Source organism: Sceloporus undulatus, chromosome 2 (assembly GCF_019175285.1).
Source record: "Sceloporus undulatus isolate JIND9_A2432 ecotype Alabama chromosome 2, SceUnd_v1.1, whole genome shotgun sequence".
NCBI lineage: Eukaryota > Metazoa > Chordata > Lepidosauria > Squamata > Phrynosomatidae > Sceloporus > Sceloporus undulatus.
This window is the reverse complement of record NC_056523.1, coordinates 189,361,438-189,387,226: the sequence shown is the minus strand read 5'-3', so window position 1 is coordinate 189,387,226 and position 25,789 is coordinate 189,361,438. Positions and strand designations below refer to the sequence as shown.

The following is a 25,789-nucleotide window of genomic DNA, read 5'->3' as shown; positions in this document are numbered from 1 at the left end:
GCATCCGGCCCGCGGGCCGCAGGTTGCCTACCCCTGGTTTAGGGAGTCTAACCAATAATGATAGAAAAGGCTGTTCTAGGGGCTGTACTCTGAAGCTAGCCTTTTAATTTTATTTAGCCAAAGGCCATGACAATTGGGTAGCTAGTGTCATAAAAGTCATCCATAATACAACGTAACACAATTAGACATAATGTAGGCCTGTGACAGATGGGCGGAAAGCGGTGCGGCAGCGCCGATTCTAGGGTTTGGGAGCGTGCACCAACCGCACACTCCCAAACCCTATTCCGTATGGATACCACCATTATGGTGGCCTCCTGTCCACACGGGGGCCACCAGTCTGCTAATGGTGCAATGATGGCGGCGCCTGCATGTGCCAAAAAGAACCTGTTTTTTCCGGGTTCATTTTGGTGTGGAGGGAGCCCGCATGGTTTGGCTGCCGCATGGTTTGGCTCCCTTGGGAACTAAAACAGACGGCTCCAGCCCACCCTTTCGGGGTGGTCTGTCGAGCCCTGTAGTCTCTTTTGACCCACTTGGGAATTATAACAAACTGTTCATTCAGAAAATATTTTGAGATGCCTTTAAAATTAACAATTTATTTTAAAATCATGAATAAAATAAATACATAATCCTGGTAGCTACAGCAAATAATGCTACCATATTTGATGATTGGGTATGTGAGGTAAAGGGATGAATTTTAAGTTGTGTATGTGTTGTTATGTAATTGTTTATGCATTTTTGTAAACTGCCTTGATCTATTAGAAAAGCGGTATATAAATAATAATAATAATAATTATTATTATTATTATTATTATTATTATTAATATTCCAGTAATGCCATGGATACACACACACACACACACACACACACAGAGTGGAATATAGTATAGGTGCAGTTGACAGTCTCTAACGTCTCATGAGAAATCAACAGGAAATGATAAAACTGGCTGAACCTGTAAAGACTCTTGAGAGGAACAGAAGTTCTGAAAAACTTCAGTGCTTTGCCTGTCTATGCTGGATAGGCCAGAGCTGAAATTATGTTTTATGTAAATATCAAAATTATCCCCCCTTCCTCCCACTACCCCCAAAATCAGGTAGCATGGAATGCATTGTGCGGCAATGGTCCGACAATTACGCTGTATTGTCTGGATGCCCAGTCCAAGCTAAGTGGACAAAAGGGCCCAGCTTCTCTCTTCTCATCCCACTTTCCCCCTTCATCTTTGGCTTACTTCAAATGCTGCAAACTGAGTTCAAAGTGTAGTCCAAAAATAGTTTGGACTCAATTAACTGGGTGAATAAGGGTGTATCATTCTGCCTTTCCTAATAGACTCAGGCAAAAACAATGTACTGCAGCCTCTCCTAGCTTGTGTGTTCTTATCGTCCTTATTAATAACTTTGCCATTTTGACCATGCTGTAATGTTACTGGACCACTTATATCCCAGTTTTCATCTATAAAATGTTTTGCTAAATGCAGCCTTGGTTAATCTTTGACATGCTCTTGCTGGCAAGTGATAAACAGAGTGAATGACCTCTACACATAGAGCCAGAATAGCTTCCTCCACAGGGTTAATAATTACACCTGTTGAAGAAAGCTGCTTTGAGCTTATCAGAAATTGTTTTTACATGTAATTCTAGTCAGGCCACAGTATATGTGCTCCCCCCCATATATCAATAGTAGTGGTGTCACTAGGGTTGGCGTCACCCAGTGCTGTAACTCATGGTGTCACCCTTCCATTGGCCTACTTCCATACCACTCCAGACGGAATTCTTAGGGCTTGACAGGCGGGTGGTGAACCATCGCCCCTGTTTGTCCCGGATCATTGCCACAGCAACGATCCTCTCCCTCTCAGGAGCAAAAATAATATATCAATCCTGGCAGTGGTGCCATAGTGGTGCTTCTGGCAACACCGTTTGCGTGCTGTGAGAAGGCCAAAGACCTTGTAAAATTACATATTCCAGGATTTGAATGGATGGAACTACAGCACTTAAAGTGGTGTCAAACTGCATTATTTCTACAGTGTAGATACACTCTAAGGCACTAGTATCACGATCAAAGCTAAAATAATTAAATGTACTGTTACTCTCTCTGTTCTTGCTTGCTCACAAAAATAAATTATACAACTCAGAGTCCTGGTGCCTCACAAAACCACAGGATTCTGTGGGGTGGAGTTAAAGTGGTGTCACACTGCATTATTTCTACAGTGTAGACGCACTTTTTCAGAGACTGTCTAGTGTGAGGTTTTCTCCCACCCGCCACCTTCTTATGGAATTTAATTTTTGGAAAGTAGTTTCTTTATAAATCTCCTTGAAGTTTCAATCTGTGCCAATATGCAGATTAGACAATAATGTACAACAATACTAATTCTAGTGGAAGATTCTGTATATGAAAGGGAACTAGAAAAAGTCCTACCCATATTACCTCTTGAAATAAATTGGCTCCAGATAATGAGGGAGAAATTTATAGAATCTGAGAGAGGCAAGAAGTCGATTTGATGTGCAGACAGAGTCTGCTTTTGCTGTTTTGTATATATTCCAGTGCTCAAAATCCTGTGAACTATGTATATGAATACTGTGAACAGTAATATGAACTGTGTATTTAGTGCAGGTTGAAGCATAACATCTCCTCCTTAAAACTTAATTGTGTGCATATATATTTCTGTAGTATTTTGTTCACAATAACCTCAGGCTCACTCTGAATTTTGATCTCTTCATGAGCAGTGTTGTAGTGCAGTGATAGCCACGGGGATCATTGTAGTAATGTCTGGTGGTCTCATTTACTACAGCCCTGGGCTGCCCAAGGGTCACACAAGCCTGCTGGCATTATTATTTCTTCACAACTGAGTGGAACAGGTCCGTCCTCTTCACTAACATAAATAGTATAACTAACCTAGCAAGGCTTGGAAGTTGGAGTAGCCAGTTCTACTTCCTGTAGCTGCTCTTCTGGATTTCCAGCAACAAATTAGGATTGAGGCATCCTTAGATCTTTCCTTCAGTTTTTCAAAGCAAGTGATATCTGCAAGGAGGAAGAGTGTGATGAGAGCGATCTCCATTTTTTGAAAGGTGAATGAAGTGGAATCGCAGTTATTGCTGTCATGTAGATGGGAGGCTGAGTCTTATATATGATAGCATCGCTCAGTCCCATTATGATCTTTCAGTCGTATAGGACTGTTATATTGGGAGAGATATAGGAGATTATCGCAGTGGCTGCTTTTTCCCAATCTGGGCACGGGCTGAGACTGTGTCTTATCGCTCAGCTCTGTACCCAGATTGGAGGCATCCCATACTAGATCAGGACTTCCCTGTATTTGGCTAAAAATGGGGCTTTTCCATTCTTAACAAACTAATGGGAGAAATCCCGGTCAGGTACAAGATGGTCCTAGCCTGGTCTCAGTCCCTGCCCAGATCTGGAGAAAAGCAGTGCAGCAATCTCCTATGTATGCATAGAGAGACTTCCTCTGGATGGGTTCAAAGTCTGGCTCCTATATCGCCTGAAGTATATACTGGTAAATATTTCCCATCTCAGCCACAACACTTTATTTATACTGACTTACTACTGAATAGGAGATGGCGATGTGTACCTAAAATGTTGCTTGGCACAGCACCCTATGTTTTATATGAGTAGTGGATCTGGGCCAAAACAGACTGCCCTAAAGGGGCGACGTGACACAGCCCCTTTGAGCATCAGATTGGGACCGCAGCAACTGTACGTCATGGCCCTGATCTGGCTATTAGCCAGCTCAAAAAGAGGCAGCAAAAGAGGAGCTTTGCAGCTCTCCTGGGACGTGCAGCGTATAAATGCTGTGTAGCTGGAGCACCACATCACTGCCCTCAGTCTGATTGGGCAGGCGGCATGATGCTGGCTTGGGGGCATGCATGTGCCATCTAAACACCATGCCTCCAAACCGCCCCCAAGTGAGCGCTTACTGCTGGTCTGTTTGGGACCTATGTTGTAGTGTTTTTAGAATTAGGTGGGTGTCTGAAGTTCAAATAAACAAAATCCTGACAGAGAATATAGAAGCCCGACATTCTAGATTTCTGGAAAATGACATGTGGTGAGGATGGTTGACTCTTCCTTAGGAGAGGGTCCTGTTTTACCAGCGTAATAGAAAGTTTTGGCAAGCTCCACTGTGCTACTGGCCGATCTGCTTGGGAGATTCTGGGAGCAATACCCCACAAAATAATAATATAGTAATATTTTTTTTAAAACTCTGTATAGTGGACACTTGGCATCTGTTGGGGTTTGGTTCAAGGAACCCTGTGGATACCAAAATCCCATTATCCCACTGAGCATCCTGTGGATGCTCAAGTTCCATAATACAAAATGGGGTAGTAAAATAGCAAAATCAAGGTTTGTTTTTGGATTTTTAAAAAATATTTTCAAGCCATGGATGGTGAAATCTGTGGGTGCAGAATCTGTGGATATAGAGGAGCAACAGTATTTCCTTGTCCTTCCAACTCTCTTGACTTCTGCATTCCATTGTCTTTATAATCTACTTTCCTTGCCTGGGCCTTTCTGTAGTATCAGACCCCCAGCTATTCCTTTCCTCAAAAGAAGGGATGCTGTAACAGGCTTTCCCTCTGCTGCTATGGTGAAAGTGCTGCCACAAACAGCCACTGGCACATGCTACACCTGAGTTGACCCAAAAGCATGCTGCTTGTGCACGTCATATTTTCCCTGAGGCTGGCCTGGCTTAGATGCCCTGATGCATGGAGGTCTAGAGAGTGTATGGGAGGAATGAGTTTGGATCTTTGTCGGTGTGTGTGGAGGAGGTCAGAGCTAAGAGAGCGGATGTGTCCTCTATGATTCGTACATACTACATATGTGGCCACTTCTGCATTGTTTCCTTCACACCGGCTTCCCTTAAAGCAAAGAGGTCACTGATGACTCAACTGGTTATTCTGGTTCAGGCCTTCTCCAGACCACATCATGGAGACAGGATTTATGTAATTTGAGAAACTGAAGCTTGTTCAGCACCTCATGGGCCTCTATTAAGGGCTATCTGTCTAGAATTTTACTGAACTGACCAGAATTTTCATACCCTCCTGATTAGTTTCAAGACCTGGAAGATGTTAAAAATCAAGATAAAAATATGTGTTTTTCTTTGTTTTATGTAAAATGGGTTTTTAAATAGAAAAGACAAAGGGTTTGCGGAATATACATTCCTCTAAAGGGGAAAAGGAAAGACATTTTGCATATGTTCAAAAGCTGCTAGCAGCAATTAGGTAATCAAAAACTTTTTTCCCATACAGGAAAAAGGCTTTTGGTGTAAATGTAAAATCTTTCAGAATGTGATGTGATATTTTGGAGAAAACAAGATGGCAATCTTGTCCTCTGAATGAAAAAATAATGAGAGATCTGGTTGAAAAGGGGGAGGAAGTATTTCTGACTTGCCTATGAATAGATCTTTATAGAGCAGGTACATGTATGAATCTGTCCATGTTTATTGTTCCATGTGTGCTTCCAAGTCATTTCCAACTTACAGCAATCCTAAGGCGATCCCATCAAGTGTTTTCTTGGCTGAGAGTGTATGATTTGCTCAAAGTCACCCAGTGGGCTTCCGTGTCTGAGCAAGCTCCCTCCTTGCTCTTCTTCCATTGGCAAGTCAAAAATATTCCTATTTATTTTCCAAAAGGTTTTCAGGAATTAACTGTGTTGGTGTGCTGACTAGCTGATTTTTTTTATAGTCTGTCTTTTAATGAATTTGAAAATGACGTTAATGCTATAGATTGTTTTTCAGATAACGTACACATATCTCTCTCTGATATTTTTGCATATTTTAAATTTGTACTAGGATTAATAACTTGTAAGGCACTTTGAGTCCCAGTACACAGATGTTTGAGGTCTCTTAGAAATGTATGTTGTTTTCTTTTTCTCTCTCACACACAGCCCCAGGATTCTGCATCCCTACCCAGGAGATGGTTACTGTGAAGCTTGGAGCAGCTAGCAGTGGAAAGGAAGCCACAGGCCCCGCAGGAAATGAAAACCGTTTCACTGGTGAGCAAGACAGGTCAAAACAGTTAGCTTTGAGGGAGTCGGAGTCTGCATGATGGTGGCTAGTTCTCATGCTTCATTGTCGTTGTTGTTAACTGCCCTTGAGTCAAACTTGACTCATGGCAACCCTGTGGATGAGACATCTCCAAGAACCCTTGTCCTCAACTGCTCTGCTCCAGTCCTGTAGGCTCAGGCCCATAGCCGCCCCAAGTAAGACTATCTGGCATGTGGTTTTACATCTCAAGCAGAATTTCCAAAAAGTGGCATATGCTTCCAGGAGCAGCTGAAGAATCTTCTTCCTTGGCAGGATTTCAGATAAGACTGGCTGAGAATCTGCCAAGAATTCTTAATGTGTGAAATCCTGTTTCTGGTCAAAGACCATTAAGCTAAATGCTCTGTTGGTCATTCCAGCTCAAGTGAATCTGATGCTGACTATTAACTTCTGACCCCCTGATCATTCATTCATGTTCCTGGGCCTTGTCTACACAAGTGAATCTGATGCCATTTCCAAAAAGTGGCATATGCTGATACCATATGTAACCCTATCCACACCAAGCTCAGTGTATACCACCTTAACCTGGGTTTTAAAAAACTTGCCATTTTCTTCAGAGTGTGCAGGAGTTTGTTCCCTTTACAGTGGTACCTCGGGATACGAAATACCCAGGTTACGAAATTTCCGGGATACGAAAAAATCCCATAGGAAATAATTGTTCCGGGTTACGAATGTTTTTTCGGGTTACGAAAAATTTTTTGGTGCTTTTCGGCGCTATTTCACACGAAATCGCGGCTTTTCCCCATTAGCGCCTATGGGTTTTCGGCTTACGAAGGCTTTTCGGGTTACGAAAGCGGCCGCGGAACGAATTAATTTCGTAACCCGAGGCACCACTGTAGTGTGAACAATGGATCTGCCCTGGAAGGTGAGTGAGAAGGCAGGACAGATCGCTGCCTGGCTGGCACTGCTATGTACAGTACATCAGTGTCTGGGTGACAAGGCAGATCCATTGTTCACACTAAAAGGAACTAACTCCTGGCCCAGAACAGTTACAGAAAGGTTTTTCCCTCCTTGGTGCCACTATTGCTGGTGCTCCATTGTTTGCTCTGAGTTCAGAAACAAGGCACCCAGATCACAATAGCTTTTAATTATAATTTTAATTAGAATATCCAAAAACAATTGCTTTGACCACTTATATTTCCATTATCCCTCCATAAATTATAGTTAGAGCATTCTGTAGCATACATCACTTTGTAAACATTCATTTAATTACCACAATCTTTTTGAACACATATTTTCCCATGCACCCAACCTATATTTCCATTATCAATGCACATGTTATAATTTGAACATTCTGAAACAACTGTACATAGAATCATAGGGCTTTATTACACAGGGAAATCAGGGGGAAATTGTTGGGGCGTAGAAAGACGCGCTGTGTCCACCATGACCACCAGCAGAGTTGAACCACGTCGACAAGATGCCAGGGAGAAGGAATCTGAAGAGATGTCTGCAAAGGTATTCAGGCCAAGAAGGAAAATATTCCTACACCACTGCAAACGGCCTTGAGCTCCCGGCTTGAGAAATAACGACAAGAGCACTTCAAGCCTTCACTCTACACGAGGGCTTTAATAAATAAGCTACTTTAATAAATAAGTTACTTTGCCAACCAAACAACCATAACAACAAAACAGAGAGGCAGTTACTCTAACACCAACTGTCATAACTGACACACACTCTCAGAAGGAGTGACTGCATCAACATTCCATAATTCAAGTGTCAACTGTCACTGGAACTGTAATAGGTTCCACTACAGCTCTATCTTGTGGCCACATACATGTCATTTCCTAACAGAAATTGGGTGTTTAAACAGTGATCATCCCATGAAGATCATGTGATCGCGATTAAGATTTTCACACATCTCGATTAAAACATCATTATCCAGGAAATAGCCAGCAACAAATCATTCATAGGGAAATCCTGTGATTGATTTGTTGCTGGTTATTCCCTGGCTAATGATGCTTTAATTACAATGTGTGTGAAAATCTTAATTGCAATTGCATGATTTTCACAGGATAATCACTGTTTAAACGCTCGATTTTAGCCCTGTGTGATAGAGTCCATCCATTCAGCTTTTCTCTTTTTCTACTTCCCTCCACCCTTCCTAGCATTATTGTTTTTCCCAAGAGCCTTCTCATGGTTTGACCAAAGTACGACAGTTAGTTTAGTCAACTTGGCTTCCAGGGAGATTTCTGGTTTGATCTGTTCTAGAACCCATTTGTTTGTCTTTTTGGCTGGCTATGGAATCCTTACCATTCTTCTCCAGCACCACATCTCAAAATAATGTATTTTCTTTCTATCTTCTTTCTTAACTGTCCAGCTCTCAAATCCATACGTGGCAGTAGGGAGTACAATGGCTTATATGATTCTAACTTTCATAGTTGTATATCTTTGCTCTTTAGGATTTTTTCTAATTCTTTCATAACTGCCTTCCCCATTCTTAGTCTTCTTCTGATTTCTTGACTACAGTCCCTGTTCTGATCAGTGATCCCAGGTATGAGAACTCTCTTACTATTTCTGTTTCCTCATTACCTAGGTTGAATACGTGTAAAGTGGTTGAATATGTGTAAAGTCCCCGTGGGTGTTTTCATTTTCTTTATGTTCAATAGTAATCCTGCCTTTGCACCTTCTTCCTTGATCTTCTTTAGTACAGTGGTACCCCGGGTTACGAAATTAATTCGTTCCGCCGCCGCTTTCGTAACCCGAAATACTTTGCAAGCCGAAAAACCCATAGGCGCTAATGGGGAAAAGCCGCGATTTCGTGTGAAATAGCGCCGAAAAGCACAAAAAAATTTTTCGTAACCCGAAAAAACCTTCGTAACCCGGAACAGTTTTTTTAAATGGATTTTTTTCGTAACCCGGAAATTTCGTAAGGCGGCGCATTCGTATCCCGGGGTACCACTGTAGTTGTTCTAGGTCTGTGATGTTTTCTGTTAGTACTGTGGTGTTGTCTGCAAATCTTAGATTGTTGATATTCCTTCCTCCTATTTTCACTCCTCCTTCTTCTGTGTCCAAGCCTGTTTTCCATAGAATATGTTCTGCATATACTTTGAACAGGTAGGGTGAAAAGACGCAGCTTTGTCTAACATCTTTTTTATAATATATCCAAATCTTCCACTTTATTATCCTGCTGTTCATAGCCTGGGTCAGTTCTCTCAGTTCCTTAGCCTCTTCCAGTTTCTTTGCCTCAGATTTCCAATCTTTCAGGCCTTGTTTCAGACCTTGAAATTTATCTTTCAGATGCCTCAACTCTTCCATCATCTGTAAACCTTCCTGTAGACAACTCCATCTCTCACAAATCTAGCAATTATAAGGTTAAAAATGAAGGACAAGACTCTTCAGTTTTACAGCCTCATGCTGTTTCCATAGTATCAGTCTTATCTTTTGAAAAGGCAAAAGATTCCATTTTCCCAGAGAAGCATTTTTTAAAGACAAATTTGATGGTACAGTATAATAAAGATCTTTATGTCTTTTAAAACTGCTGTTCCCCTTTGTAAATTCTTCAATCAGATCTTACTAAATTATTTCCTCCCCTTTTAAAACCTGAATCTTGTAAACAGGTTTTCCCCCCGCAACCTTTATTTATAGAAAGAAGGAAACTCACCAAAGCTTTGTTTCACTGCCAGACGGAAGAACTCTCTTCAGTTATAAATTAAATATTGTAAAGGGATTAAAGAAAGTGCAATATTCAAAGGTTCTGTGTCTTTTTTAAGGTTCTTGTAAGCGACATGAACCAGCAAGGTTATTCCCAATTCATGGGTTTCTGTCATCAGTCCTGGCATGACCCACCTTCCTCAGTGAGTTTGGCTTGGTATTCTCCCATATGTGTGAGCCTCAGGGACCACTAAGAGAAGAACAAGTTGCCAACCTGCAACTGGTTCATTGTCTGGTCAACTCTGATCTTACAACCCAGCTTCCTTCCCTCTTCATGCCATCCCTTTCTACAGTCCTGCTGGCAGACTTGGAACTGGTTTTTGACAGAAATATATAGTTTATATATGTGTAGATAAGGGGATGGGGTTACCACCCAAAAAGCATCTTTGGAGGTTTCCGAAGATCTCTGCAGGTGCAGAATGCCTCATGCATGTGAGTTCCCATTATAGGTGGCCAACTTGCTTTTCTGTAGAATACTAGAAGCTAGAAGTTCAATTAGCCAGACAGGTTTTATTTTAATTTTATTTTGCTTCAAGCAATTCCTATCCTTTGTTTCCCACTGCACTTATTGGCTGTAGGGAGACAATTGAGAAGTAATGTATAGGGTTCCGATCCTACTTTTTGATGCAACAAGGAAAACACAAACAGTCATGATAACAGAAATACCTGCAAATGACAGAATTTTGCACGCAAACGTAATGTGTGCACCATAAAGAAATTGCAGTGATTGTCTTGGGCAATCCTCTCATGTACTCTTTGCGAATTGTTTAGTGTTGCTTGGTTTTACTCCAGTTGACTGTCCATCATTTCCTCCTTTTTCTCACAGTATTCTTTGTACAACGGGAGAAGCAAGAGCGTTGGAGCCTAGGCTCACTGGAGTTTACTGCCCCACCCACATCACAGATGGCCATGCGCTGGGTCAATGCTCTACAGATCTGGATTCGTCACCACGGTCAGTGCCAAGTCTGGTTGGAGGATGTGGAAAATAGTGGAGCTATGCAAAAGATGTTGCTTTCCTTTAGGCCAGTAGACATGCTCCAAAACCCAGAGGGACTATTTTTGGCTCTTATGGGTGCTGCATTGAATGACCAGAAGTGCATCATATCATTTCCAGTCATGTTTTGAGCTCTTCGGGTTGATGGGTTCTTGCTATTGTGAGGTGGGGTGATCAGTTTGAAGTGTTTTTTTGGCAGTAACAAATGCAGGGTTTTTAACCAAAAATAATAGGTGTTTTGCACTGAAAAATGGTATTGTGGAGTCAGTGAAGGGATCCTAAGGGTCTCAGGATTAGGCCAAAGTCTAAGTGATGGGGCATGGTTGCAGTGGCAAAAGGTAGGTAGCATCTAAAATAGATGTGGCTTGATTTCTAAGCTAGCCCTTTAGACCCTCATAATTCTTTGTGAATGGAAGCTATGTTTTATCCATGATAAAGGAGGGCTTTTTGCATCTTCTTAAATGCACTCTTGATTGCTTTTTCCCCAGCTATGCCAAGGGTAGTACTGGCACTGAAAATAAAATTTGAAATTCAGCAGTGGTTTTAAATCAAATTCTTTCCTCTGCCACACATGGATATTGAACTAAGTGGAGTTCCCATGTTTAGAAGCAATGTATCGCTGAATAGAGGTGGAAAAGAATGTTAAATTCTTGATGAAAGTATCCATTTGCACCTTCTGCTGTTCACGACAAGCAAAAATGCAGTTTTCGTTGGAAATGAATTCGTTGCAAGGCTTGCAGAACATTATGGAGAAATCAAATTTGCACACAACTGTGTATTCGTACATTTTTAAAAAATTGAATAGCTAAAAATACATACAGTTGAAAAATATTTATAAGCACACTTTTAATCAGTGATGCAAAAGCAGTACAAAACTGTGCATATTCAGAAAATGTGTGCAAATATGGATGTGATAATAAAAGATGGTGTTATAATATGAACAAAAGATGGGATAAAAATGCAGGAGAGATTTGGAAATATTCAATAAAATTAAGGCTGAAAGTTCATTACTTTTCTTTTTTTAAACAACATTTATTTATACTGTCTTTTCCACAAAGGGTGGAACATCAAATATATATAATCAAAGTCAGAAACAATACAACATAACACTATAAATATACATAAAACCCCCAACATCCCATATCGGCAACCTCAGGCACAACTCAACGGCTTAATCCGGAGAATCAAGGAGGAAGGTCTTCGATGAAAATGGATTATGAAAATGGGTGAGATCCTCCACCAACTGGAGGCTCAAAGAAATACCGTTTCACAAATGCGGAACCAAAAGCTCACAGTCTTTACAGGCTGTGTATTGTTGAAACAAGCAATAATCTTTTGCCTGCAGATCTTTTTTTTTAATAATTTTTTTTTAGATTTGAAAACAAAACAATATACATTATTTTCTAAATTCCTACCTGAGAACACCAGTTGTTGGGTGTGTAACAATGGGGAGAGCTATTTCTAAATGTTGTGAATGACTCTCTCTAAGGGATGTGATTGACTACTAGGAAAAAACCAGAGGCTGGACTCAGTGGACGTTAGTGACTTTCTGTACACCTCCAGTTCTGGACACCACAATTTAAAAAGGACATTGAGAAACTGGAGCGTGTCCAAAAGAGGGCGACTAAAATGGTGAAGGGTCTGGAAACCATGTCCTTATGAGGAACGACTTAGGGAGCTGGGAATGTTTAGCCTGGAGAAGAGAAGGTTAAGAGGTGATATGATAGCCCTGTTTAAATATTTGAAGGGATGTCATATTGAGGAGGGAGCAAGCTTGTTTTCTGCTGCTCCAGAGACTAGGACCCGGAGCAATGGATGCAAGCTGTAGGAAAAGAGATTCCACCTCAACATTAGGAGGAACTTCCTGACAGTAAGGGCTGTTTGACAGTGGAACAAACTCCCTCAGAGTGTAGTGGAGTCTCCCTCCTTGGAGGTCTTCAAACAAGGCTGGATAGCCATCTGTTGGGGATACTTTGATTTGGATTTCCTGCATAGCAGAGGGTTGGACTGGATGGCCCTTGCGGTCTCTTCCAACTCTATGATTCTATGATCCTATATATTCTCTCCTCCTGCTTCAGGTATTACACGACCCAGGAGTCTTCTTATCTTCATCAACCCAGTTGGAGGGCGTAAGCGGGCAGTGGAGATCTACCAAAATCAGGTGGCCCCACTTTTCACCCTGGCTGGGATTTATGTTCAAGTTGTGGGTGAGTCCCATTTTTCTTCACCAGCACCCCTTTCCTCCCAACATGGAGCTCTCCCCATTCCCTGTAGCATAATGTATCCTTTGCTTAAACTCTGTTTTCTTCTAATCCTAATGGCCCTCTCTCTTCTTCTCAGAGACCTGCCGTGCTAATGAGGCCCGTGACTATATCCTGCACCATGACCTCTGTGATTTTGATGGGTAAGGGACTCCTTCTGCGGGCTTGTCTGCACTTGTACACACTGCCCTCTGATGGTCTTTGGGCCTCAATCTCCCCATCCACCCTGGCTGCATCTTCACCGCAGAATTAATGCAGTTAGACACCTCTTTAACTGCCATGGCTCAGTGCTATGGATTTGGAGTTTTGTGAGATATTTAGCCTTCTCCGTCACAGAGCTCTGATTCTACAACAAACTACAAATTCCAGGATTCCATAACATGGAGCCATGACAATTAAAGTGGTGTCAAACTGCATTAATTCTACGGTGTAGCAGCAGTTTCTGTTTGTATGGTCTCAGATACACAGATTAAAGGTGATCAGCTCAGGGTTCATCTATATTTTGTTGTTAACTGCATTTGCGTCAGTCGTTTATATAGTCAGCTTCATAGCCATCAAAATGGCTAAAAATAAACCTGAGCTGTATTTGTATAAAGTAGGACAAAGAGGAAATGGGGCAATCCTGTTCACATACACAATGCTTTTTCTTATCAGAAGTATTTCTCAACCTGACACCAAGCACTATTGCCTGAAAGGAGGCAGGTATCTCCTAAAAATAGTTTTTCAGTGGTGGTTAGATTTTATCTAATGAAGTTTGGGTTGTTGATTGCACTCTCTCAGTCTCAGAGGAAGGCAATGGCAAACCCCCTCTGAACAAATCTTGCCAAGTAAACCCTGTGATACGTTTGCCCTTTGTAGTTGTTGTGTGTGCCTTTGTGTAATTTGTCTTATGGCAACCCTAAGGCAAACCTGCCAGTCACCATAAGTCAGAAAAAAAAATTGAAGGCACACAGCAAAAAAGAAAAGTATTTTCTTTCATGAGGAACAGATCAAGAACATCTTTGTGTCTTAATTCTGCAGAATGTATAAAGTATCAATGAATTATCCCACGAGATACTTCCTTGGATATAGCTCTATATCATGCAGTAACCTCTTAATTGTTCTGCCCCCAAGGTGGAAGGATCAGTCCCTGAAGCCATCTGTCTGAAAAATGAACTCTTTTTTTTTTAGTTTCAGAGGGCCACAAGGGAGGTTTAGTCAGGTCCTGGGGCAAACCATCTTAAATTTTTGCATTCCATAGGTTGGTGAGTGTCGGGGGTGATGGTACTTTCAATGAGGTCATGCATGCCTTGCTCGATCGGACACAAAGAAAGGCAGGGATTCTGGAGGATGACACTGAGGCAGAGTTACTGTCCCCAAGACTAAGAATTGGCATCATACCTGCAGGTAAGGAGAAGGCCCTGTGACACTCATATCAGGGCCTTTCCTTTGGAAAGTTATGAACAAAGTAATCAAGTCCAGGGAAGTAGGAACAGGGTTGGGACATGCTTGAGATTTACTCCTGCCAGCTTGTGAAAAGGTAGACAGGAGTATGAGCTGGTCTTTTTATGTTGTCTTCCTTTTCTACCCCCAGGTTCTACAGACTGTGTGTGTTTTGCTACTGTAGGAACAAATGACCCTGTCACCTCTGCTCTGCACATCATTATAGGTGCTTGTTCTTCACTCTTTGTTCTTGTTGTGTGCCTTCAAGTCATTTCTGACATATGGTGACCCTAAGGCAAGCCCTATTAGAGGGTTTTCTTGGCAGAATTTGTCCATAGGGGGTTTGTTCTTGCCTTCCTCTGAGTCTGAAAGTGTGGGACTTGCCCAACGTCACCTAATGGATTTCCATGGCTGAACAAGGATTTGAACTCTGATCTCCCAGTGTTTTAGACCAATACTCAAATTACTACACCATTTTTATTTACTCTATATTCAGGGCATTCATCTCTATGGAGAACGGGACATTGAAATGTGCCTTGGTAGGGGGATTTGTAAAAGTGGGTTTGGTAAGAAGCTCCTCTCAGGTTGTAGACACTCTGGAGATCCTGCCTGAGAGCTAGATGGTCCCATCCCTCTACTAAAAGTGAGAGTGTGCCTGTTTTGTCCAGTTCAGAAGTGCAGTGACAAGCATGTGTGTCTCCTTTAGCAACTGCCTCTACACACATACATATATGGGAGACCTGTAGAAGTGTGTAGGGCTGCAGGAGACAGAACTGTGCTGCTATGCTCCAGCTATTTTCCAGCTGAAAAAATGCAAGCATAGATCTATGCTTTCTCTCCCTTTCTATCTGAGGAAAGGCCATGCATGTGCAGAGAAATGCTCTGCATTTGGGAAGGAGGCATTCACTTTTTAATCTATCAGTCCTCACCAGCCATTCCTTATGATTTCCAGGGGACTCCCAGCCCCTTGATGTCTGCAGCATTTGGCACAATGGAAAGCGCCTGCGGTACTCTGTCTCCCTGGTTGGTTATGGCTTCTATGGTGATGTAGTGAGCACCAGTGAGCAACACCGTTGGATGGGGCCAATGCGCTACACCTATGCAGGTATAGTTGGATGGGGGTGTACATTGATGTAGGGAGAGCATACAATGAAGACATAACTCCAGCAATCTGAAATCCTTTTCAGTAGTCATGAAAGGGACCAACAGTTGAATACCAGAAGAGCCCTTACTGCTTTTCAATCAGACAGTGGTTGGAAATTACTCCTTTCCAACCAGAAAACATGTAGAGGTAGCTGTGTTGGCCATTTAACAAATACAAACAAAAATTGAGCAGTGATACCTTTACTGACCAGCCCAAATGCACAATATACCTGATGCAAGCTTTCGAAGCTCCATGGGCCTCTTCATCAGGCAAGATGTTACAAACCAAACAGGAGGGGGGAAAAACAATTGAAGATGTTAGTCAGGTGCCTGCATGTTGTTTGAGTCCTTAGTAAAGATGTTGTGGTGGGGAGGACGTCTTTTGCAGGCAGGCTCCTCCTTCTCCTGGCCATGTGGCAATAGAAAGATTTTCAATAGGAAGCCTGCCTGCAAAAGATATCCTCCCCACCATAACATCTTTACTAAGGAGTGAAACAACATGCAGGCATATGACTAACATCGCCAATTGTTTTTTCTCCTCCTCCTCCTGTTTGGTTTGTAACATCTTGCCTAATGAAGAAGCCCATGGAGCTTCAAAAGTAATCCTCTGTGCCAGGTCAATCCTTTGGCAATTGTGGATCTTTGTAAAGATAGATGATCTCCTTTATGGGCTTGTGTGCATGACAGTACATGTAATTGATGGATAAATTACTGTTTGTCACAAAGTCTGCTTAGCTAAGGAGCAGTTGAGCTTCTCAGGAGGCTACATTGCTTGGCAGATTCCTCCAAAATCTATGTTAGTCAACACTTTTTGGCCAACTACCAGCCTATCTTTATCATCCTTCCAGGAGCTAAGGCAGTGCTGAGTAACCGCAGCTATGAAGGCACAGTGGAGTTCCAGTTGGCTAGGACAGAAGAGTCCAACCCACGAGATCAGAAGCGCTGTCGGTCAGGGTAGGTAGAAGGGAAGCGGGGACAACTGAACCCACTGAAAGAATAAAGATAAAGCTTGGTAATAAAGAAAGGACCCGAGCGTCCTGTAATACTGCATCTCTCTCTGCCTTCCAGCTGCATGGTCTGCTCAGAGACTAGTAAATATCCGTCATCTGGAAGTGAGGAAGAAAAGCCACCTGAATTGCAGAAATATACAGGTAATAGAGCTGGGCATTTAAACTGGTGTACAACTGACTGACTGGGAATAAGACTGGATAAAAACGCACAGTTAACTGCACAGCTGTATACATTTAGAGACAATACCTGGATGTGCACCACAGAAATAATCTAGTTTGACACCACTTTAACTGCCATGCCTCAATGCTATAGAATTTCTGGAAATGTCGTTTTGTGAGACATTTAGCCTTCTCTGTCAGAGAGCTCTGGTGCCACTACAAACTACAATTCCCAGAATTCTATAGCACTGAACCATGGCAGATAAAGTCATGTCAAACTGCATTAATTCTGCAGTGCAGATGCAGCCATAGAGCTGTCAACACCAATACAGGGGCTCCGGACTGGAGAGAGGACCTAGATGTCCTGGATCTGAGATTGTTTTATTTAGTTCCAGTCCTCTTGAACCACAACTATATTAAACAGTGGTTAGATTATATGTTAATGTAATGCGGTTGAATAGACAGGGGAGATCAAATATCCCTTCTTTGCTTTAAAAAAAGAACACTGGCCTTCAAATTTGTGAATGTAAACAAATAAGTCAGAATGTACATTATCACTGAGGGGGATACACATTTCAGCCCTATTTGAACTGGAACTCATGGGGCCACATGGCGATTCCAATACTTATTGTATGTTACAAGGGGATTTTCCTAAACATTTCTACTTGTCTTTTTTTATTAATCAAAATGTGAATGGCTAGTCCTCATTACTAGAAAGGTGATAGAAATCTGCAGCATTTATATGGTGCAAAAATTTGGTAGGGTTTTTTTGTTTTTGTACAACAGACCTTGTTGTACGTATCACTTGATAAACCAGATCTAATTTAAACATTATTATTATCTGTCCTAAGAGAGCTGGAACAGAACATTGACATAGCTATGTCTCCTGTTCTTAAGGTACACGTTGCACCTGTCCAACATCTGCCCATTTTGCCATTTTTAAAATGCCCAGAAGCTTCCTTAGAGTACAGAAACAATTTCCAACCCCGGGTACAGACCATGCTGGCCATAGCATCCATTCACCATCCCATATTTTATTGCCCCCTTGCTTTCTTGAGGTTTCTATTTTGACCTCAGATACAAACGACTGACAAACTGGGTATCAGTAGGCCTGCCTTTTCCTGCAAATATGGTAGCAGTGGATTAAACCAGCTTTACTTACCTTCCTCTTTTGAGTAACTGGGTAAGGGAGGAACTTTACTGGGCAGCTCATTTCTGAGCTGAACAAACTATTGTGCTGTACTTTCCCTCTGGCAGTCTCCAGGAGGAATTAATTGCCTGTTATATACACATGGGATTTTGTTCTTCTTCTTCTGTAATCTCCTGCCAGAAGGGTTTAATAATTGAGCCAGGGCTTAACCCTGAAAATAACGTTCAAATGCCAGAGCTTGGATGTAGCCCTTGGGAAGTTAAGGAAAGAAATACTTCCTTATCTAGTAACAAGGCTAGGGGATTTATGATAGAAAAAAAATTTGTAGCTCCACTGTCCAAGCAGCTCCTAAGGCCCAGTAAAAACTGGTTGAAGCCCTCACTCACTCCATTGCACCACTACCCACCTCACTGGTCTTCCTCTGCAGATGGTGAATGGCAGCGAGTTCAGGGCCGCTTCCTAGCAGTCAATTTGACAAGCATGAGCAGTGCCTGCCCGAAAAGCCCCGAAGGTCTCTCGCCCTGTGCCCATCTGGCTGACGGAACTGCAGACCTCATCCTGGTCCACGAATGCCCCATGTTCTCCTTTCTGCGGCATCTGACTCGACACACCAATTGCTCAGACCAGGTATGACAAGCTGCCTGCCTAACAACAGAGTTCCCTTCTACTTCTCTGTACTCATTGAGGGTCAAGGCTTTTGCCATGGCAGCCACAAGTCTGTACATAAGAGATGCATGCACTTAAAAAAGAATGTTGAACATATATATTTATTTCTCATCAAGAGGAAAAGCATCCTTTTGTTTTATGTTAGAAACTGAATCTCTTTTACTGACAACATAGCCACCTTTTCCCCCACACACACCACACAATGGTAGGGATGTTAGTTCAGCAGGTGGCAACTAGAAGCCTTGTCTCAATGTAAACTGTACACAAGTATTTTGTCTAGACTACTAGGTCCTGTACTCAGAAAAATGGGTAAGGTTTTATGTGAATGCAATAGACAGCATCCATATCAACAGCTCCTCCCTCTTCTACAGTGGTGGAGTGGGTAGGAAGGAGTATGGAATCTCAAAATGCTTTGACTTTCATGTCCCATCAGACTTACACAGCATAGTTAGTAGTAAAGGGTATGAGAGCGATGCAATCTGATAAATTTTGAGAGCAAGAGTCAGGTTTTAGTTGTATGTATGATATGGAGAATTAGAGACAGTGGGATAAAGACCCTGCATTGGGAAACATAGCCACAATAACAGAACACTGTTGTTGTAGCTATGTCTCCCCCACCTACCCTAAAACCTGCCTTTTAAATAGCACTCTCCTGCCCAAAAGAAAGTGCAGGAGAGCAGGGCAGTGTGCCTTCAGTCCTTTCCCAGCAACACAACATTTTGCAACAGGCAGCTGCGATAGAAAGCTAGGTGGGCACATTCAGCTGTTGCAATGGTACAATGGCCTGGATTTCATCTGGTGAAAAAGCTTTCCTGTTTTCCTTAGTTTGACCTACCCTTTGTGAGTGTGTACCGGGTTCGGGCTGTTCGTTTTACCTCCTCAAAAATAGAGGACTGTGAAGGAGAGACAGCTGTGCCAGAACAGAGGGGGGCTCTGTCGAAGAGTCTGTCAAGGGAAGGCACCCGTGAGCTGCTGGACCTGTGATGGCGAGACCTTGAATCATCCAGACATAAGCATCAGGTAGACCCTCTGAGTGACTGGAGAAAAGGTTGTGCTACTGTAGCACAGAGATATTGAACTAGGTAGAACACTCCACAAAGTTAGAGCTGGTGGAGACACCAAGTTGGTCAGGGTAACTCTAGTATCTGCAGAGGGGGCTCCACCATTGCATTTCAACAAACCAGAAGTGATGTTGTGTCACTTCCAGCCTTCATGTAGGCTCAATTTTCTTTTTGTTTTTTGCAGGGCATGGGGCAGTAAACTGCTGCATTCGCAGTCTTTTTTGTTGTTGTTGTTATATAATAATAATATAAAAACTTTATTCATATCCTGCTTTTCTGTTGCCAAACAAAGTTGATTTGGCAAGTTTGCAGGTGAAAAATCAGGATTTTTTTTTTAAATTAAATATTTGGGGAGCTTTGAGTCACTAGGGGCAGCAATGTGCTGCACTTTGTCCACCCCTACACTATGAGTACTGGTGACTAGGACTACAACTGCAGTAGACAGGGTATGTTCCAGAGAGATAAAACTGTGAGCATTTGGACAAAGGAAGGCCTGATACAGCCAGCAGGTTCTCCTCAAAGGGCTTCAATTGAGGACCACTATACTTCAGTACCCCTTCTAGGCCTGTTTAACCCTCTCTGCTCTTTCTTCCCTCAGAGTGCACAGGAGCCTCATCCAACTCTTTGCCCGTGGCATTGAACAAGTACCCTGTACCTCCTAGACACTTCTGCTAATGAGAGCCCATTTAATGGAAGGGTAACACAATGGTGTGGCTGCAGCAGAGGATCTGTCAGGCATACATCACGAAAGACCCAGCCAGGCTGGTATGCCTACGCCAATGTGTGCAAAACTCCACGTGGAAAGGGATTAGAGGTCTGGATCATCACACCGAGTTGCAGAAGTGCTATCTCCTAGCCCTTGTTTTGCTTGCTGTTCTGAACTGAAAAGAGCAGGCTGGTGGCACCACAGGCTCCAACTGTTTCATCATCAATGGCTTTCATTGCAGCTATATAATTAAGCCACACTGGGACTCCAGCGTCAGAATAAATGCTTGTTGCTGGTAGGTTTGTAAGCATAGCAGTCTTTCGTTCCCTCAAGCTTCAGATGACCCAAAGAAATACAACCAGGGAGCCTTGTTAAGTGTTTCCATTTACATTTTGTATCTTATACAAAACTGAGAAGCAGAACAAACAGAACAGGAATGTAATAAGTAATGCAGCAACAGCAGAGCTAGTGCAATTGACAGAGCAACAGTGCAGCTGGGGAAAGTGGTGGGAGCTGAGAGGAAACCCTCTTCAGCCTCTCTCCATCCTGACAGGCCTCTCCATAGAGAAGCAGAGGTTGGAATGGGACGTATTGTCCATCTGCCGCCAGTGCTATTGGAGAAGATGGGCAACAGAGGCACCTGCTGTGTGCAAGGTCCATAATGAGGGCAAAGGAGATGGCGAATAGCCAGCCTTCACCACTGCCAAAGAAGCCCAGACAATATTGAGGAGTGCACTTGACGCCTACACACCCAGCAGGTGCTCCTAGGAGTAGGGAGCCACTTTTCAGATGCAGTCTGCAGGACAGGCCATCACATGGCAGGGCCAACTTGGCTTCTGCGGAGAGGACTGGAGAAGCGTAGAGGAAGTGCCACCACTTCAAGCAAGACCATCCACCATCCGCCTTCACAGCTTGTGAGGGTTGACCCAGCGGTAGGTGCCTTCATACTGGAATCCGACCTTCTTCATCAGTTCATCTGCCTCTGCAGGGCCACGGCTAGAAAATAAAAGGCCTCCCTGTTACCATTCTGAAAAGCATGAGCATAAGCATATCTCATAGAAACACACTGGCTGGATCAAGCAGCTGGTTTGTTTTTTTTCTGCCAGAACTTATTGCAACCTTAGGCTTCATCCTTACTGTAGGCCAAGAAGCACAGTAATAACACATTAAATTATCAAGAAGTTCACCAACATGCTGTTTTCTCACTTTTTCTTTTTAAAATCACTGAAACGATTGTGAAGTATAATGGTTAATCTGATGTGAATACTCCCCCTGCCGACTCCTGAGCAGCATTACAATAGATTAGCACACCTACTATGTAAAAGCACATTTTAAAAAAGTGGATTAATTCAGCAGTCCGTTCAGTATAACATTTACCACAATATTAGGTTGGCAGAGTAAGACACCACTGACATCCCTAAATTTTGTTGCCTAGCTTGTCTCTACATTTGGGACAGCTTTGCTCCCAGGCCTTTCTTAAATTCTCCACTATTTCTGGTAGGGAGCTACAAATATACACTAATATAAAATCTTGTCAAATCATCTTTTTCACTTTGTTTGGCAAGCAAGGCCATACGCATGTCCAAGAGTCATTTTATGGAAGAATCAGGCTCAAGGCCATCAGAAAGGTCACTCTTGAAAAGGACATTGCTCTACTATTTTATTTTTATTTATTTAATTTCCCCCAGTTATTTCTCCCTAGTTTGGGAAAGCTGGAAATGATTAAGATGGCAGGAATCAAGATGGAAATGGCTCTTATGTTACTCATTGATAAATGGTCGGTATGTCTGTTATACACCTGATTTCAAAGGACATACTACTACATTTCCACATCTGGATAGTTTAAACTGTTCCCCACCCAAATCTGTTACAGCCTTACCTGCCATAGCGATAAGAAATTGGTTTGGGTTTCTCTGCCTCAATCTTGTGGAGCAGTGGAGTGAAAATACGCCAAGCCTCACGCAGCTCATCACTGAGGAGAAGAGTACACTGTTAAGTCTGATCCAACACAGCAATCTGAAAGGTTTCTACTAAGAAAGGAAAGACTGTATACCAATCACCATCCAGCCACTGACTGACCAATCATTCCATTTCCAGGACTCATTCAAATGTTTAGCACACTAGAAGACTTTAATCATAATGCTTTAAAAAAGATGGAAATTTTATTTAAAGGAATAAAGAAAAAAAAACCATGAACAAAGATGTGCTAGATGACACAACGAATTAAAGAAAAGAATTAACAATTGTCAAGAGTTTTGGGATAGGTAACTGCTTCTTTTTAATTTCCACATTTGTATCAGAAAGGGATTGTATAGTCCAAACTGATGGTTCTCTAATTCTCTTCCCATTTTATCCTCCTTGCATTTTAATGACTAAAGTGTTGACACAAGTGTACTGCAGTTCCAAGACCCCTGCCAGGTTTGATAATACCTTAGGAAAGGCATCCGTCAGTCAGTCATTCACTCGCTTGTTCTCTTTCACACAAAAATCTCCCTTTTTTCTGCCTGATCTTAATTCTGAGAACCTTTGAAAAGATCTTGCTACACACCTGCGTACAAAATGCATCTGGCTTCCACAGAAAACATCCAAGATAAGACGCTCATAAGCATCAGGAAGCTTTACACCCTGTTGAAAAGAAACAGGAATGAGAGGTTGAGTGTCCTGGAAAGCATGTGAGATGGAGAATGAGACCCTCTGTTCTTGCAACTCCCACTGGAAATAAAAAAATCTGACAGTAGCACAGGATGGTTTTTCAGCAGAATAGAACATATGTTAAAAAGTCTGAACACCTCAGGTACTGATCATGTAGGCAAAGCTATCACCTTGTTGTGAGAATGCTAAATGAGGGCTTGCAAATGTAAAAAAGCCACCTCAAACCAAACGGCCATAAATGTATGCCTACAGGCATACATTCCATTTGACTTCAAACAATACTTTTAAATGATTTCATTCCTACATTCAGGTTTGAAATCAGCAAGGGAATGTCAGTCAAGTGATGGCCAGGCATTTGTGAATGTGTCCTAAGTTTCTAGCCCTCAGTGCCTGTGTCAACATTAGTTTCACTTTTCAGAGAGCAAAAGGGTGGAGCAAAATAATGGTACATCTTGAGTTTCCACTGAAATCTTTTATGGTAATAATTCTTTGTCCATTTACCCCATGCTACTACTAATTCCATCCTCTTAATTCATATGTTGCTACAGTGGTCCACCCTCAAAGGCTGATGGAACCTAAAAGGTTCCAAGAAGCCCTAAAGGGGTATATGGTTGGAACTGACGGCGATTCTGTTGATGCCCTGACTAACACCTGGGATACTGATCTCTCCAGGGCTATACACAGTATCGCTCCCAAGCGTCCTCTCAGGCCTGCTTCCAAAAAACAGCTCTGGTACACGGAAGACCTCAGGGAAAGGAAGCAGGTTCTGCGATGACTAGAGCGCAACTGGCGAAGACACCAGCACTTAGCTGACAAGGCACTCCTAGACTCTCATTTGAAGGCCTATGGAGTGGCAATAAGTGCAGCAAAGAACTCGTTCTATGCTGCACGTATTGCGTCCGCGGAGTTCAGGGTAGTGAGGGAGCTTACTCAACTGCCTTCCTCCCTGAACCCTATTTTGGAACCATCCAAGGCCTGCTGTGACGAATTTAATAACTTCTTTGCGGATAAAATCTCTCGGATAAGAGCTGATCTCGACGCTAGTATTTTTTCAGGATCCGGAGTAGAGGTCTCCAGAGCCTCCGTGGACTCTATTGTACTGGATCATTTTGAGTCTGTGAGTACTGAAGAAGTGGACAAGATTTTTCGAAGTGTTAGGAAGACAATGTGCTCTCTCAATCCCTGTCCCTCTTGGCTAGCAGTTCAGGGGGGGACGGCCATAACTACCATGTTACGCCGCATAATTAATTCATCTTTCAGGGAAGGGCGATTTCCATCCAGCTTGAAATTGGCCACTGTAAAACCGCTGTTAAAAAAAAACCTTCCTAGACCCCCTGATTCGAAGTAATTATCAGCCTGTTTAATTGCTGCCTTTTTTGAGGAAGGTGATTGAGAGGGCGGTTGCCTTCCAGCTTCAATCGGTCTTGGATGATACAGATTTTCTTGACCCATTTCAAACTGGCTTCCGGGCGGGCTATGGAGTTGAGACTGCCATGGTCGCTCTGGTCGATGATCTCCGTCTGGGCATGGACAGGGGTAGCGTGTCCCTGTTAGTGCTCTTAGACATCTCAGCGGCTTGACCATGGTATCCTTCTGGAACGCCTGAGGGAGTTAGGTATCGGGGGCACTGCGCTCCAGTGGTTCCGTTCCTACCTCTCGGGCAGATTCCAGATGGTGCAGCTGGGGGACATGTGTTCCGATAAGAGGGCACTTACATCTGGGGTCCCTCAAGGAGCCATTCTGTCCCCCATGCTATTTAACATTTACATGAAACCGCTGGGAGAGATCATCCAGAGACACGGGGTGCGGTGTTATCAGTATGCTGATGACACCCAAATATGTTTCTCTGTGTCTCTGACTGATGCAGTGACCAGGGATGGCATCTCTCCTCTAAATGCCTGTCTGGAGTCAGTAATGGGCTGGATGAGGGAAAACAGACTCAGCTTGAATCCAGAGAAAACAGAAATACTTGTGATAAGCTCCCCTGACCTGGGAATGGAGATTTGTCCAACTGTCCTGAATGGGGTCACGCTTCCCCTGAAGGACTCAGTTCGCAGTCTGGGGGTGCTTCTGGACTCGTCACTCCACCTTACATCTCAGGTGGATGCGACAGTCAGGAGCACTTATCAACTTTGGCTGATACGCCAGCTGCGACCCTTCCTAGGCCGGGGGGATCTTGAAACAGTGGTACATGCTCTGGTGACTTCTCGCTTGGATTGCTGTAACGCGCTCTACATGGGGCAACCCTTGTACCAAACCCGGAAGCTTCAATTAGTGCAGAATATGGCAGCTAGGTTAGTCACTGGATGCCCCAGGACTAGCCACATAACACCTATTCTGCAAAATCTTCATTGGCTGCCCAATCGCTTCTGAGCCCAATACAAGGTGTTGGTTATTACCTATAAAGCCCTAAATGGCTTGGGCCCAGAGTACTTGGAGGACCACCTCTCCCCATATAATTCGCCCCGTGCTCTCAGATCGGCCGGGAAGCAATTGTTGAGGGTTCCTGATACAAAGTACACCGTGACTGCACAAAGGGCGTTTTCCAACTCGGCCCTGCAGCTTTGGAACTCTCTTCCCGGCGAGCTCCGCTCGGTTACTTCCCTTGACCTGTTTAGGAAGAAGCTGAAGACCTACCTCTTCCAACAGGCATTCCCCTAAGCTGTGATATCTGCTCTCTCCCCGTTACACTAGCACTTTTGAGCTAGCTATTGTTGTAGTTTTAATGTTTGTAATTTTTATCTTGTTTTTAAATATTGATGTATTGTTTGAGATTTTATAATGTAGATACTGTTGTAAATTGTACATTGTTTAGTACCTCTGTTGTAACCCGCTTTGATCTCCCTGGAAAAGTGGGCTATAAATAAAC

At 42.9% G+C, this 25,789-nt stretch overlaps 2 protein-coding genes across 2 annotated transcripts in view; one reads left to right on the top strand and one right to left on the bottom strand.

Moving 5' to 3' along the window:
• Positions 1-20,653, top strand: part of LOC121922697 (ceramide kinase-like) — a 32,626-nt gene extending 11,973 nt beyond the window's left edge. Inside the window, 13 exon segments of the mRNA XM_042452417.1 lie at positions 5,886-5,993; positions 10,523-10,648; positions 12,769-12,897; positions 13,031-13,094; positions 14,192-14,337; positions 14,525-14,599; positions 15,326-15,478; positions 16,365-16,470; positions 16,585-16,667; positions 18,263-18,462; positions 19,327-19,428; positions 19,430-19,521; positions 20,161-20,653. Coding sequence (XP_042308351.1) covers positions 5,886-5,993; positions 10,523-10,648; positions 12,769-12,897; positions 13,031-13,094; positions 14,192-14,337; positions 14,525-14,599; positions 15,326-15,478; positions 16,365-16,470; positions 16,585-16,667; positions 18,263-18,462; positions 19,327-19,428; positions 19,430-19,521; positions 20,161-20,224 — 1,448 coding nt within the window. The 3' untranslated portion in view covers positions 20,225-20,653.
• An 8-nt stretch (positions 20,654-20,661) lies between these two features.
• The window catches only part of G6PD (glucose-6-phosphate dehydrogenase), a 21,936-nt gene continuing 16,808 nt past the window's right edge, over positions 20,662-25,789 (bottom strand). Inside the window, exons 11-13 of the mRNA XM_042452416.1 lie at positions 22,817-22,893; positions 22,148-22,240; positions 20,662-21,264 (exon numbers count right to left, since the gene is read on the bottom strand). Coding sequence (XP_042308350.1) covers positions 21,174-21,264; positions 22,148-22,240; positions 22,817-22,893 — 261 coding nt within the window. The 3' untranslated portion in view covers positions 20,662-21,173. The remainder of the gene's footprint in view (positions 21,265-22,147; positions 22,241-22,816; positions 22,894-25,789) is intronic.